General features: G+C 37.8%; 1 protein-coding gene across 1 annotated transcript in view; it reads left to right on the top strand.

Moving 5' to 3' along the window:
* The window catches only part of rpap1 (RNA polymerase II associated protein 1), a 74,214-nt gene that overhangs the window by 35,462 nt on the left and 24,787 nt on the right, over positions 1-13,965 (top strand). The window contains exons 9-16 of the mRNA XM_039741420.1: positions 411-509; positions 1,749-1,850; positions 2,082-2,249; positions 8,247-8,426; positions 8,540-8,674; positions 10,546-10,728; positions 10,824-10,981; positions 13,453-13,632. Coding sequence (XP_039597354.1) covers positions 411-509; positions 1,749-1,850; positions 2,082-2,249; positions 8,247-8,426; positions 8,540-8,674; positions 10,546-10,728; positions 10,824-10,981; positions 13,453-13,632 — 1,205 coding nt within the window. The remainder of the gene's footprint in view (positions 1-410; positions 510-1,748; positions 1,851-2,081; positions 2,250-8,246; positions 8,427-8,539; positions 8,675-10,545; positions 10,729-10,823; positions 10,982-13,452; positions 13,633-13,965) is intronic.

The raw sequence follows: 13,965 nt of genomic DNA on the forward strand, positions 1-13,965 counted from the left end.
ATAGCTTGTTGCAGATTCTTCCTCGCGAAAGATGCAGTTCAGGCTGCTAACTCTCCCTGTCCCTGTTGCTGTCTTTCCGAACTGTCAACCAGACTGTCCCTGGTAGTCACTGGTGTCTTGGGAAATAATTACCTGCATAGTGGTCAACATCAGCTAAGAATCTGTTTGCATGTCATCCTAATCAGGCAAGGGTATCCTTTCCAGGACACATGCTGCCTTGCATTTCCCACCATTCACCTACCAACCCTTATGATGCATGTTTCACATATTGACTTTGAAAATAATCAAGAGTAAATTTTCATATTAAGTTTATAAGCAGTTGAAAGATTAGCCCTTTTGATAGAGAAGCTGTATGAAGAAAGTTTTATGGTATTATTCATCACTTGTGGAATCCCACTCTGTGTTTATAGGCAATGCAGGCTCGTTTTGATTTCTCTGGATCATTGATCCCACCAACTGCTGACCTGCCAACACATCTTGGACTGCACCACCATGGAGAAGAGCCAGAGGTCAGAGAACATTTTCACCCATACTTGTTTACTAAAATTATTTTTATTTCATAAAATGCATGCATTATTTTTGATTTAACGATGATCTGTCTTTGGGGAGTACAATATCTTGTAAACTGAAAAAAAGTCTGAAAAATGAAACAACAGTAGATCAGTATAAAGAGGGAACACCATTAGCTATGTGTGTTATATGCGTTTTTTTTATCTAAAAGAGATGCTTTCAGTTTCTTGAGAGCTGAGCATTCAGGTCTTATTGCAACTCACAACTGGCAAGTGCAATCTGCAGTTTTATGTTTCTTTTATGATAAAATCTGGACAATGTTGCTTGTTCTGAATAGCATAAGTTGTTTTATTTGCATAGCTGTTCACATGCAAGATTATTTTGATTAGTGTTTTTGCTTTTTTAAATACAGGAGCCTAATTAAGGAAAAGTAGATGTGCAAAGGGTGACCCAAAGTACTTATATACTGTACCTCTGGTGTTTACAGAGTGCTTATATATACTTTAGCTCATATGAACTAGTAAAGGATTTACTAGTCAGAAAAATTAAAAAGCAGTCAATTTTTAAATTCAATTGCAGTCTATTAATTTAGAGTATAATGTGTATGCTGAAAGACAGCTGTTGGGTCATTGTGCAGATACAGTGACCACATGATGTGAATAAATCCCAGATAATCCTCATGCAATTAGCAGAAAAGAGTTTTAGCATCCCTGGGTTATAATCTAGTTTATTTTAAACCTTTAAACCATTCTGTTTCACATACCCGTCTTTGAAATTTGTTAGACATGACAACCTGTGGGTTATTCAGTTTTTGTTTTAAAGCAGTATCCATTTTTCTGTATCCAAAAATGTACAAAAGAAGACAATTTATACATTAGTACCATCTTTGTTATTACATGTCACTCTTATTTGATTGAATTAACAAACTTAAATTCTTGGTAAAGTTTTATTGTAATGTTAGCTATCATACCAGAATTGGTAATACTGTACTCCAAATGCACTGTAGTACACCCATGTTTCAATTAATCAATCAATCTGTATTCAAAACACATTTTAAAATGAGCACTATAAATAAACTTTTCTGCAAAGAAACTAAGATTAATGTGTGAATTAAGTAGAGATTGAGAAAGGTTTTTCTGAGTGTGAGAGTAGGTTACTCAATGCAGCATGCTTTCCATTTACAGAGTAAAGTTCTGATCTATACACACTAAATCTTTGCACTGTCCTTTTCCTTGTAGCTTGCTGGCTATTCACTGCAGGAGCTCTTCCACCTTTCTCGCAGTAAGGTGACTCAACAGCGCACACTGGCTTTTAATACTCTGGCACGTGTCTTGCATAAGGTAAAACATTTCCTATTTTGCACCATTTATTTGTTTACCCATTTCTTAAAACATGTTCACTGATAGTTTCATGACCTTGAACATCTGTTCAGTTTGGTTGTGAGTGTGATTCATTTTTGTTAAGCAGCATAGCTGGTTAAATAACACTAAAAGCAAACTCATGGAGGACCCTGCAGCTGTGATTTTTGTTTATCACGTCTCTTAATTTTTTTTTTATTCATCTTGTTTTAGGTACATCTTGGAGAATTAGCATCTATGGTGAAGGGTAGAATCATATCCACTCTTCTGGATGCTGGTCTTTTGTTCCTGCTTCGCTTTGCTTTGGATGACAATGTGGAAGTTGTAATTGCAGGTGCAGTTCGAGCTCTTTGGGCACTGCTGGTTGTCCCTAATGATGAGGTATAGTTGAAAACTATCATGAGCTTCTTGGGTTAAGGATTATTTATATTGCCCTCTGCTTTTTCCTTTTATGTTACGAAATCCATAATAGTAGAAGGAGGTAAATGATTCATTCATTGATTCATTTTCCACCTCTTACCTGAAGCCAGGTTGTGGGGTCAACAGTCTTCACAGTGAGGCCCATGCGTCCTTTTCTGCAGACACACTTGCCAACTCATACGGTGGGATCCGAAGGTGTTCTCAGGCCATCTGGGAGATGTAATCCTCCTAGTGAGTCGTTTGTCTTCCCTGGGGTCTCCTCTCAGATGGTTGTGCCCGCAAAACTTCCACAAGGGAGGCATTCAGGAGGCATCCATATCAGATGCCCAAACCACCGCAACTGGCTCTGAGCCCATGCTTCTCATCCTATCTCTTAAGGGTGAGCCCATCCACCCTGCAGAGAAATCTTATTTTGGCTGCTTGCACCTGTGATGTCATTCTTTCAGTTATTACCCAAAGCTCATGACCATACTGTAGGTGAGAGTAGGGATGTAGATCGACTGGTAAATCAAGAGCTTTGCCTTCTGACTCAGCTAATTCTTCACTACTGCAAATCAGTATAGCGACTGCATAACTGTGCTCACCGCCCCAATCCGTCTGTTGATCTCACCATTACTTTTCCCCTCACTCATGAATAAGACCCTAAGGTACTTAAATTCCTCTACTTGGAACAGTAAGTTGCCTCCTATTCAGAGAGAACAAGCCACCCTTTTTCTAAAGAGGCCCATGACCTGCTACTTCACACTCGGTTGCAAACTATCCCAATGCATGCTGGAGTTCACAGCCCTGTGAAGCCAAAAAGACCACGTCATGTCCAAAAAGTAGTGAAGCCATTCAAAGGCCACTGAACAAACACCCTCCCCTCCCTGATTGTGCCTTGATACCCTGTCCATGAAAATCATTAACAGGAAAGGAGACAAAGCACAGCCCTGGCAGAGTACCTTACCCTCTGGAAACGGTGCTGCTTTCACTATGATTATACAGGGACCAAGTAGCTCTTATTAAGGACCCGGAACATGAACTGTCATGGTTGACATGAATTTTCAACAATGTCCAGAACCTTCAGAACTTCTTGATGGATCTCCTCCACCCCCAGAGCCTTGCCACTGTGGAGTTGCTTAACTACCTCAGTAATCTACCTCAGGGGAATGGGCATTGATAGCCCTATCAGTTTCCGGCTCTGCCTCCTCCACAGAGTGCTTGTCCATCAGGTTCAGGAACTCCTCAAAGTGTTCCTTCCACTGTCAGACAACATCCTTAGGCCAGGTCAGCACTTCTCCACCCTTGCTGAGAATAGCCTGTTTTTTGTTTCCCTGACTATTGGTACTATAGTTCTGTTGTCCTGTTGGTACCTCTCTTCTGCTTCAGAAGTCCACCATGCTAACCCTCCTTTTTCAGCCCAGTGGCAACCCTCATTTCTGCTGTCCACCATTGGGTCTTTGGTTTGCCACCTCAAGAGGCACCTGTGGCCTTCAGGCTGCAGCTCTTTGCAACCACTTCCATTATGGAACCTTTTAACAAGGCCCATTCAGACTCTATGTCCACAACCTCCCCTGGGATGTGGAAAAAGCTCTTATGGAGGTTGGAGTTGAAAGTCTTCTGGACAGATGCCTCCTCCAGACATTCCCTTTCCAGCCTCACTACTTGCTTGGGCTTTCCAGATCTGTCTAGGCACCTTCTTCACCATTTGACCCAACGCACCACCAGGTGGTGATCAGTGACAGTTCTGCCTTTCTCTTTACCTGAGTGTCCAGGACATACAGCCTCAAATCTGATGATACAATTATAAACTCGATCATAGATCTTTGACCTCAGTTGCTCTGGTACCATGTACCCTTGATGAGCTACCTTATGTTTGAATATGGTATTTCTTATGGATAGGCCATGCCTAGCACAGAAGTCCTATAATAAAACACCACTCGGGTTTAGATCAGTTCTCCCAATCATGCTTCTCCAAGTGTCTCCATCATTACTCACGTGGGTGTTAAGGTCTTCCAGAAGAACTAAGGAGTCACCAGCTGGGACCCTTTCCAGGATCTATGCGTGACTCCAAGAAAGCCTGGTACTCCAAACTGCCATTTGGTACATAGGTATATTCTAGGAAGACGGAGGTGATTGTTGTAGAAGAGGTGTGGAAATGTGGAAAAAATAGGGGTATGGCTGTTCAGCAAGTGTTGTAACTGGGGCAGCATCATTCCAATATGTGGATTGTCAGTAGATGTCATTATGTGAAAGGTAGTCTGCAGTTAGCAAATGTAAACTTTTCTTTGTAAAAACAGTGCAAGAGGGCTGTGTAATGCTGATGCAAAAAGGGTAAATTTACATACTGGCAATAATGGTGTTTTAGACAAAGTAGGAAAGTACTGTTAGGTGACATGTTCAGTACAGATCCAGGTGTGGATGCAGCATCAAAATCAAGGGGAGGAGGTGCATGGAAGAAATTTAAAAAGCTTATAAAAGCAATCTATGGTGTTGAATTCTGTATGGAAGTGAGATGTGGCTGATGAAGGTGAAACATGAAACAAAATTGGAAAGAATAGAGACTACAGTAGATGTATAGAGTGCCACAGAGGGAGACAAAGATGAATGCTAAATTGAGATAAAGGCTTGGTGTTGAGGTGATATGTGATTTGCTGAGAAGAAAGGAGGATCAGGCATGTGGAGTAAAATACAAAAGACGATTGGATAAAGAGGCACACCAAGGTGGGGGTATAAGGTGCAGATAGAGGCTGAAAAAGACATGGTTACAGGTGGTGGCGGATAAAATGAGAATGTTGTTTCATGCTTCAAATGATGCCCAAGACCATGGAGACTGGAGAAAAAAACCATTTAGAAGCCAATGTAACCAGACACTTTGCAAAAAACCTGGGAAATGGCCGTTAAACTGATGGAGATATATCTGTCCTTTATATTCATTTCTGGAGGTCAAAGGCTCAGTTTACAGTTATACATTTACAGAAGACCATTTTTTGTGTGTGTGCAGCCCACTTGCATCAACACACACAAAAAAATCATGGAAAACACCTTACAATATATATTTGTATGCGCTGTATGGTCAGTTATGTCTTTCTATTATAAGAAAAATCCTGGAAAGAAAAAGCAAGGTGAGGATACTTGATCTTCTCGGAAGACATTTAAAAGACCCATGAGACAAAAGAGACTTGCTATGGAGCGTCTCGCAGGGACCGTAAACATTAGATTTAGTGCCAAGAGATTGTCCCAGGGTCATCTTGCGGGGACGTGGAACATGAGATTCTTGCAAGACACGCCCTACTTATGAAAGATATCATATAAGAGCACACCCATCAAAAAACACTCAGACGTGTAAAAGCACGTAGCACACACACATCCTGTGCTCTCAGCACATATAAAGTGTATAAGGACAATATGGTGAATAGAGACCCAAAGGCATTGGAGAGAAAAAAAGGCAGATAAGAGATTATGAAAGAAGTGGAATTCGAAAGGCTCAAACAAACGATGGCTCTATACACATGCAGAGAAAGGTAAAGAATATGAAAGCAGTAAAATTCGAAAGTATTGTAGCGTACCAGCCAGGTTGAGGCCCTTTTTGGTTTTAAGTGACTGTTCAGTCCAATTGAGGGAGGACAGAGTATAGCATGGAAGACTGATAGTGGGGTATTGATTGATGCGGTAAGGGGGGACGAGAAAGTTGTGTTTGGGGTTAGGAAGTCTGCGATTGTTCAAGTAAAACTTTTGTGACACTTTATCATGTCAGTCGCTACAGTATCAAAGAAAAGATAGAAAAGATTGCATTACTGCAAACAAAAGGTGATTAATCATCAGAACCAAATATAATTTAAAAGATAGCAGAACAAATCGAGGTCAGAAATAAAAGGCAAAGAGTAGACAACAAAGTCTTTTCGCCTTCGAATCATTCAATGGACAAAACGTGGATTTACACAATAATGGACCATACGCTATGAGAATCTGTGTTCCTGGAATAGTTAAAGCAATGACAAGTTGAATTTCAAAGAATACACAATTCGGTCAGGTGTATATTGATGATCACAGAGAAGCGATGCAAATTTTAACAGGCAAAAAGAAAGGTAATGTATATACGAGTATTCCGAGAATATCATTACACATCAAAGGAGATCGTGATATGCCATTCGTATTAAAATTTTTACAGTTTACCATGAGAATAGCTTTTGCTATGACAATAAATCACAGGGACAAACATTAGAAAAAGTTGGATTATTTATTAGAGGAAACAGAAACAATAGTCACTCACAGGCATTTATACGTTGCGTTGTCACAATGTGTCTCCAAAAAATATTGTTTTTAATGAAGCTTTAAAGTGAAAGTGCAAATAATGAAATTGAAACAATTCCAAAGAAAAAAAAAATTTTAAATTGTATATCCGATTAACCAGACACAGGGGTTGACAAGCGAAGCCCCCTAGTTAAAAATAAAATTGTCAGAAAAAGAACAACACATTGAAGTTATTTCCTGTCACATGATGTGCAAGCATTTTATTGAGCTGTGTGGGGTGTGCAGTGCTGTAGGTGTTTGGCTGCCTTGCATATTTTATTTTGGCTGTCAGATATGGCTACACTGGAGGCTGCCCAGCAGTGAAACCACACATCTCTATGTGCAGTAGTGCTGTTATTTACTTAAGTGATACAAAATAGTAAAATAGACATTAACAGAGAATATGCACATAAATGTATCCACATATTGTTGAAAAAATGATTCTTCCATTGTCGTCTTATGAAAGCCCACTACCCTGCTAGCTTATTCCAAGGCAGGACATGGGGGGAGACAGCTCTAGTCTCACAACACTAGACTTTACTGCTTCGGAGCATGCAAGTGATCAGGCTTATCAACAGAACAGGGCAGCTGCTGCAGTATGACAAGAGATGAGTTTTCTGTGCTATGAGGTCTCCTGCAAAAAAAAAAAAACTTGCAAAAACACACATATCTACATTCATTTCAATGGACCCCTCTCGTGTTTACTGAAAATATGCAGCATGCCACATTTTTTAAATACATTGTGCTTCTCCTCAATAATATGAATGTGTATCTTAGAATAAAATTAATTTTACTGTTGCTGAAATACCACAGGGAACTGCGAAAGTTTGAAGTTTAAGCCTAAAAAGGTTTGAGTCATTGCCCATACCACATACATAAATATATTAATACTGTTCCTCTGTTAGTTACTTCTTTGTCTGTATTCAAGTGGATTAATATTCATAGGTTTTAGTTAGATGGAAACACTTGTTTTCTCCTTTTGATCTAGTCATGGGTTTTTTCTTTGATAGCTGTTTCACTCATCAGAAATGTCTTGATATGTTACTTAAAAGTCTAACTGTTTCTTTTCTGTTTAACAATTGACTTCTTCCTTGGAGCCTTTATTCTGTTTTGCTGACATCAAACCCTAGCAAAATTATTACACTCTGAGCCTGACATTCATGTTTTCTGGTGGTTCCACTTAATTTTTTTTCCTTGATGTAGCATTACCTTAGGTGGTCAGTTGTCCCAGTCCTTTGCAGTCTCACTGTACGAGAGTAATTTTCAATATTCAAAACAGAACATGTGAAGTCAATTAACAAAATTAAGGTTTAGTTACCACACCCTTTAATTATTAAAAAAAATAAATTGATTTAAACCATAAAAGATGTTTCTATGATTAAGAATTCTTCTGTGACCTCCTGGTATGTGCTGCCCACTAGAAGTGAGCTCATCAGCATTTATTTAATGCCCTCAGATCTTTACTCCACTAATTTTTTTCGCTAAAAATTTTTAAGTTTCTTCGCATGTCTTTTTACTGTATTGTCTAACATGATTTAATGTTATTTCCTTCTTATTTAAGAAAAGCCTTCAGTTAAAGATCACCATTTTTGTTCTATAATAAACAACAGGGTAAGATTTACAAGTTACAATGGATCAATTTTACAGTTTCTATATAACTTTATTTTTACTTATAAACTCTTTTAGGAATGTCTTGACCGAACATTCTCTTGGCTTCATGGAATGTTCACATTTCCCTTATTGCCAATGGAAGAGTCTGATGATGAAGAAGAGGATGAGGTAGATGAAGATGGCAAAAAGGAGACAGTGGAGGAAAAGGAGGCTAGAAAGCAAGATCATGAGGTGGCCCAGGCAGATATCATCAAGGTGATGCTGCCAGAATTACATGCTTTTGACTTTAATCTTTTCTTGTTTATGCCTTCACTGCAATTTCCTAATGATTGCTTTCTTTTGACTTCTTCTGGTTTTCAATTTACTAGGGCCTTTTGAAAATGAAGTTGCTGCCTAGGCTGAGGTATATTTTAGAAGTTGTTCGCCCGGGCCCCAGAGTGGTTCAGGACGTGCTGGAAATCTTAATTAGGATCTGTCGCCATTCAGCTGCTGCTGCTAGCCAGGTATGACTTAATTGTGTGAGAAACTTTTTAATTTTTTTTCTGAAAGTAAATGCCAGCATTTGCTGTCTCATTACTTATACTTGTCATATCCTTGTCTGAGTGATGATCAGAAGATCATCAGGAATATCTCCCTTGTTCCAGAGTCTGTCATATCAAATCAAATTGTTAAACTTGCAAAGCAAACAACTTTCTATGCTTGTTTATAAATATTGTCTAGCCAGTATTAGACATAAATGCTTAATTACCAAAGTGTCTGAGGAATAGCTCATGTTTTTTTCAGTGAGGCTATTGTGACGTTTTGCCTGTTTAATCTCGTTATTTTGCAACATTGTTGTGACCCTGTGTTAGGATATAGCAGGTTGGGTAATGGATGTTCACACATATGACTGTGTTGGTAAATTCCCAATAAACATACCACTAGGTCCTCTTTTGGGAATTTTTTTATGATAGTGATTCAATGATTGTTCCCATGTTAGAATTTTGAAAGTGAAGCATATGGAACAAAGGTACAAAGTGTTATTTTGCAAGTGTGATGAATTAAAGCATAATCCATTAGTGCGCTGCCAGTACTCCTAACATCATGAGTAGGCAAAATAACTTAAAGTAACATTACGCTATTTAACCTGCTTAATCTAATTCGGAGGCCTAGACTGCCAGGGTCTATCCAAGCAGTATTGAATGTAAGGCAGGAAGTCAATGGATGCACAGAGTTACATTCACCAAGATCAATTTAGAATCGCCAATCAGAGATGAAAATCTAAAAATGAGCAGAAGTCAATCATTTTTTTTCTGAATCAATCCATTCAATTGTTTTCTGAAAGCACTTTTGCCATTAGGACTGGAGCCTGTCCCACCATCTTTAGGACAGCATACACTTAAACATGCATAGCCAGACTCAGGTGAATCTGGCAATTTGAAATCACCAATTAACCTAATATGCACTTTTTGGTGTGTAATGTAACTGAATAACCATGAGAATACCATGTGAAAGCATGTGCAGAATTCATCTAGAAAAGGGCATTAATCAAATCCAGGTCCATTGAGCTGTGAGACAGTAGTACTAAACAATCTAATTAAAATTATACTTTTCAGTACTTTACATGTTAAGGTTGTTTTCTGTTTCAGTCAGGTGTTGGATTTTATTGTCTATTTTAATTCTTGGTATCTTTAAGACAATAGTTCGCCAAAGTCATTGACGTTATTGCTTCATACGTTTCCTAAATTTTTGAACATTTTCGTACCCTTTCACATTAGAAAGTGTGTGCCTTTCAGTTGCTGCTTTCTGTTGTAGGGCAGATAGCAACAAGGGATTAGTAAATAGGATGAGTGGCCATCTGCAAGGCAAGTGAAACTGTGTGTAAAATATCTAACTTCAAAAATAGTCATAATTATCTGGAAAACGAAACGTACTAGATGTTATAGATAAATTGCACATGTAAATAAATTGAAGGCTTCAGGTGACATCATTGGCTATACAAAAATAGTTCTCAACTGTAAAGAACAATGTTTCCAATTTTTAAACAACTTCCATCACTAATAATAAAGCAGAATATATTTTATGATAGGAGAGAAAAAAACATTCTAGCCAATAATGTTTTTTCTCTCTCCTTTTCTTTAGCACAGGATCTTTTTAAAGTGTATATTCTTTTATTTTTATTTGCTATTTTTTTTTTAACCTTATCAGGGCTCACATTGCCCCAGCCTCTACATTTTAAACATTGGGCCAGATATTTATTTCACCTGACTAATGAAATTAATAAAAAAGATAATTATTCTACACCTTTGCCTTTTGATTATTATAAAGATACTACTTTAAAATAAATGCTCTTTAAAATGTTTCTGATCTGCATATTTATTTCAAATCTCTTGAGGTATTGGATTGTCCTCGGCTTATGGGAACAATAATATCAGAATTTCTCCCCTGTTCATGGACATCCCCTTCAATGTCAGGACATAGACCCACATTGGAAAGGCCACATGGCTTGCCTGTTGCAGCAGCAATGAAGCTGATAAGAGTGCTGGCCAGTACTGGGAGGCATGCCTGTGCTAGGCTGGTAAGTCTTTCAGCACAAGTCTTTAGTACCTGAATTGTCTGACTAAACTTCAAAATTGAAAGGCGGATCATCTAATTATTGTGTGCCCCTTCTAGCTGAACAACTACAAGATCAGAGCACGTTTGTTACGCTTTATTGCAGTGGAGCCAGAAGATCTGCTTTTAGAAGCTTGTGAGGCAAAGAAACTGAGCCTTGAAGCTTTGAGGATGTGGTGTGTTGCAGCTGGATATGGACAGGCTTGTGATTTGTATAGGTATGGAAAAATATTTTTTTTGAGTCTTATGGTAATGTTACTACAGAGTGACTTACTAGATTTATGTATATTCACTGGCCACTTTATTAGGTTTACCTGTCTAGCAATGGGTAGAACACTGGGTAGGCATGAATTCAACAAGGTTCCAGATACATTTCTTAGGGATTTTGATTCATGCAGATTTGATGACATCACAACATTTCTGCAGTTGTTTTGGCAACATCTTTATGCTGTGGCTGGCAGCGTTACCCATGTCAGTTACCACGCATTTGGTTACTCAGTTGTATCAAAATTACTATGGAATTAAGAGCTTTTTTGTATACATTACGTCTGTTTTTTTAATTAAATCAAGTGCTAATAGTATTGGCAGGCAGTGTGTTGTAGTAGCTAAGGCTTTGGTCCAAGAGATGTGTGTAGTGTAAGTAGTGTAAAGAGGTATTTTAGGGTCTCTGTATTTTAAAGATCAGTGTGGCATAGTTGTTTAGGCTTTGGAATTCAGGCCTTGAAATAGTGGAATCAAATCCTGTTTTGACACTGTGTGACTTCACCTGCCTGTGCTCCAACTGGAAAAAAACAACAAAAAATGCAATTAACTGTATCTTAAATGGTGTAAGTTGCTTTGGAAGAAGGCACCAGTCAAATAATAATTAATAATAATAATGATATTATTAGGTTACAGGAGCTGCTTACTCTTCAATTACTGCTTTTTCCTAGTGACTTGGCTTTTGTTGAAGGTCATTGCAAAATCCAGATTTACAGGAAAGTGAATTGAAATGGGTAATCAGTAGGAAATATGTGAAATTTGAATGTATATGATTATTGTTAGTAGATGTTTATGATTTTTGTTTGCTTAACTCTTGGGGTTTTAACCCTTAAAAATTGATAAATTGAAATCTCCTTTCTTAGCGGATACCTAGTACCCTAGATGAACCATTCTACCAAGTTCAGGTTGATGAGTGAGTGAGTTAGTCAGTCAACACTGTATTTTATACAGTGTGTGTATGTATATGTAAGTGTGCGTGTGTGTATGTGTTTATATATATATATATATATATATATATATATATATATATATATATATATATATATATATATATATATATATATATATATATATATATATATTATATATGCACAAACACACCTCCTCTCAAAGGTGCACTATTAGATTGTGATCTGGGGATAATACAGTCCATTGAAATAATTATAATATTGAAATATTATAATAATTATCAGAATAATCATCATACCTTGTGAAGCATCCATTTGCAAAAGGGTATATTTGTACCCATCGGGTGATGAACGCATTCAATCACAATGCTTTAGACATTCAAGTAATGCTCAGTTGATATTAAGCGGCTTAATGTGTTACAAGAAAGCAGTCACCAGACCACTGGACTCCCATCATCAGCCTATACCAGGGGTCCTCAGTCACGGTCCTGGAGAGTCGCAGTGGCTGCAGGTTTTTGCTCCAACCCAGTTGCTTAATAAAAAGCACTTATTGCTAAAGTAACACTTCTGCTTCACTTTAGTGATTTTGAGCCCTTATTGCTTAATTTTGTCTTAAACAGCTATTTTAATTGCTCCTTATTATCAATAACATGCAAATGACAAGAGAGAGCAGCATTTCTCCATTTAGCTTATTTACATTTACACCTCTGTGTATTTATCTGCACTATTGGGTTTAATTAAATACTTGGAAGAAAAATGAAGAGAAAAAAGTGAAGGACTGAGAATTACTCGTCCATTTTAGCCTTCAAATCATTTGCATGATAGAAAGGGAAAGAAAATCTAGGATATGAGAATGACCTGACATAGCAGAGTTAATTTAATTTCATAGCTTGTTAGTGCTTTATTGGCAAGAATTGCTTTCTAATTAAGCAACCAGGTCAGAACAAAAACCTGCAGCCACTGCGGCTCTCCAGGACTGGGATTGAGGACCCCTGGCCTATACCAAAAGTGGATTCCAATCTGCAGTCATTTAGTTTTAGAGAAGACATGCCCAATGTAGTCTCCTTTTCCTGTTCGTTGGAGTCAGGATCCAACATGTTTTTTGTTCAGAGTTGCTTTTCTACATAACACTGTTCTAAAGAGCTGTCTGTCACCTACAAATCACTTGTATTGCACATTATAATGGTTGATCAAATAACATCTAAAACTCTTGACCATACCATATGCATATACATAGGTAGTTTCAGCCACATAATCATCTGTTTGGACTAGCAGACTCTGCAGTAATAAGCATGTGTATATATAAAGTGGCCACTGAACGTGTATCTATGAAGGAATGACATACATTATTAAAGTAAAATTTTTATTAACTAAGTTTTGATTAGTCTTGTGTAATGTTTTTTCCCTGGAATTGTTTATAGGGTTTATTTTTGTCACATGTACAGAGTACAGTGAATTTCTTTACTTCAGTTGCTACTCATGTCCATGGTGTTCTTCATTCTGTTTTTTTTTTTTTTTAGGGATATGTATCCTGTCCTCATAAGAATGCTTCAGTCTATTCCACAGCTGATGTCTAAAGAGACATCTTTGGAGCCTTTCTCGAACCTTACTCTTCAGAGAACAGAGACTCTGTTGTTATTGCTCACAACAGTCACACAAACTGCTGGTTCTACAGAGGAATTAAAGGCTAACCAGATGGGGTGAGTGCTGGGTTTGTTTAACAAGGAAAAAAAATATTGAGTCTTCTGAAGTCAGCAATTTTATATGTTTTTACTGAAAGAAAAACTATGCTTGCCATGAATTATGTAAGTAAGTGCTACAGCCAAGCATTTCTCTTTCTTTTCATCTTTTTCTTATTTTTCATCATTTGCATTGCCTGGCTTTTTTTGCAACCTGGCAAAGCTACTCATGCATGCTATCCTAAGATAATATACTGTTTCAAGGAATGGTGTGATCTTGAGTCCTAAGAGCCATTTGGCTTGGTTGTCTCAAGATGCTCGCCATTCAACTCAAGTTACGAAAAACCTTTATTT

Source organism: Polypterus senegalus, chromosome 18 (genome assembly GCF_016835505.1).
Source record: "Polypterus senegalus isolate Bchr_013 chromosome 18, ASM1683550v1, whole genome shotgun sequence".
Classification (NCBI taxonomy): Eukaryota; Metazoa; Chordata; class Cladistia; order Polypteriformes; family Polypteridae; genus Polypterus; species Polypterus senegalus.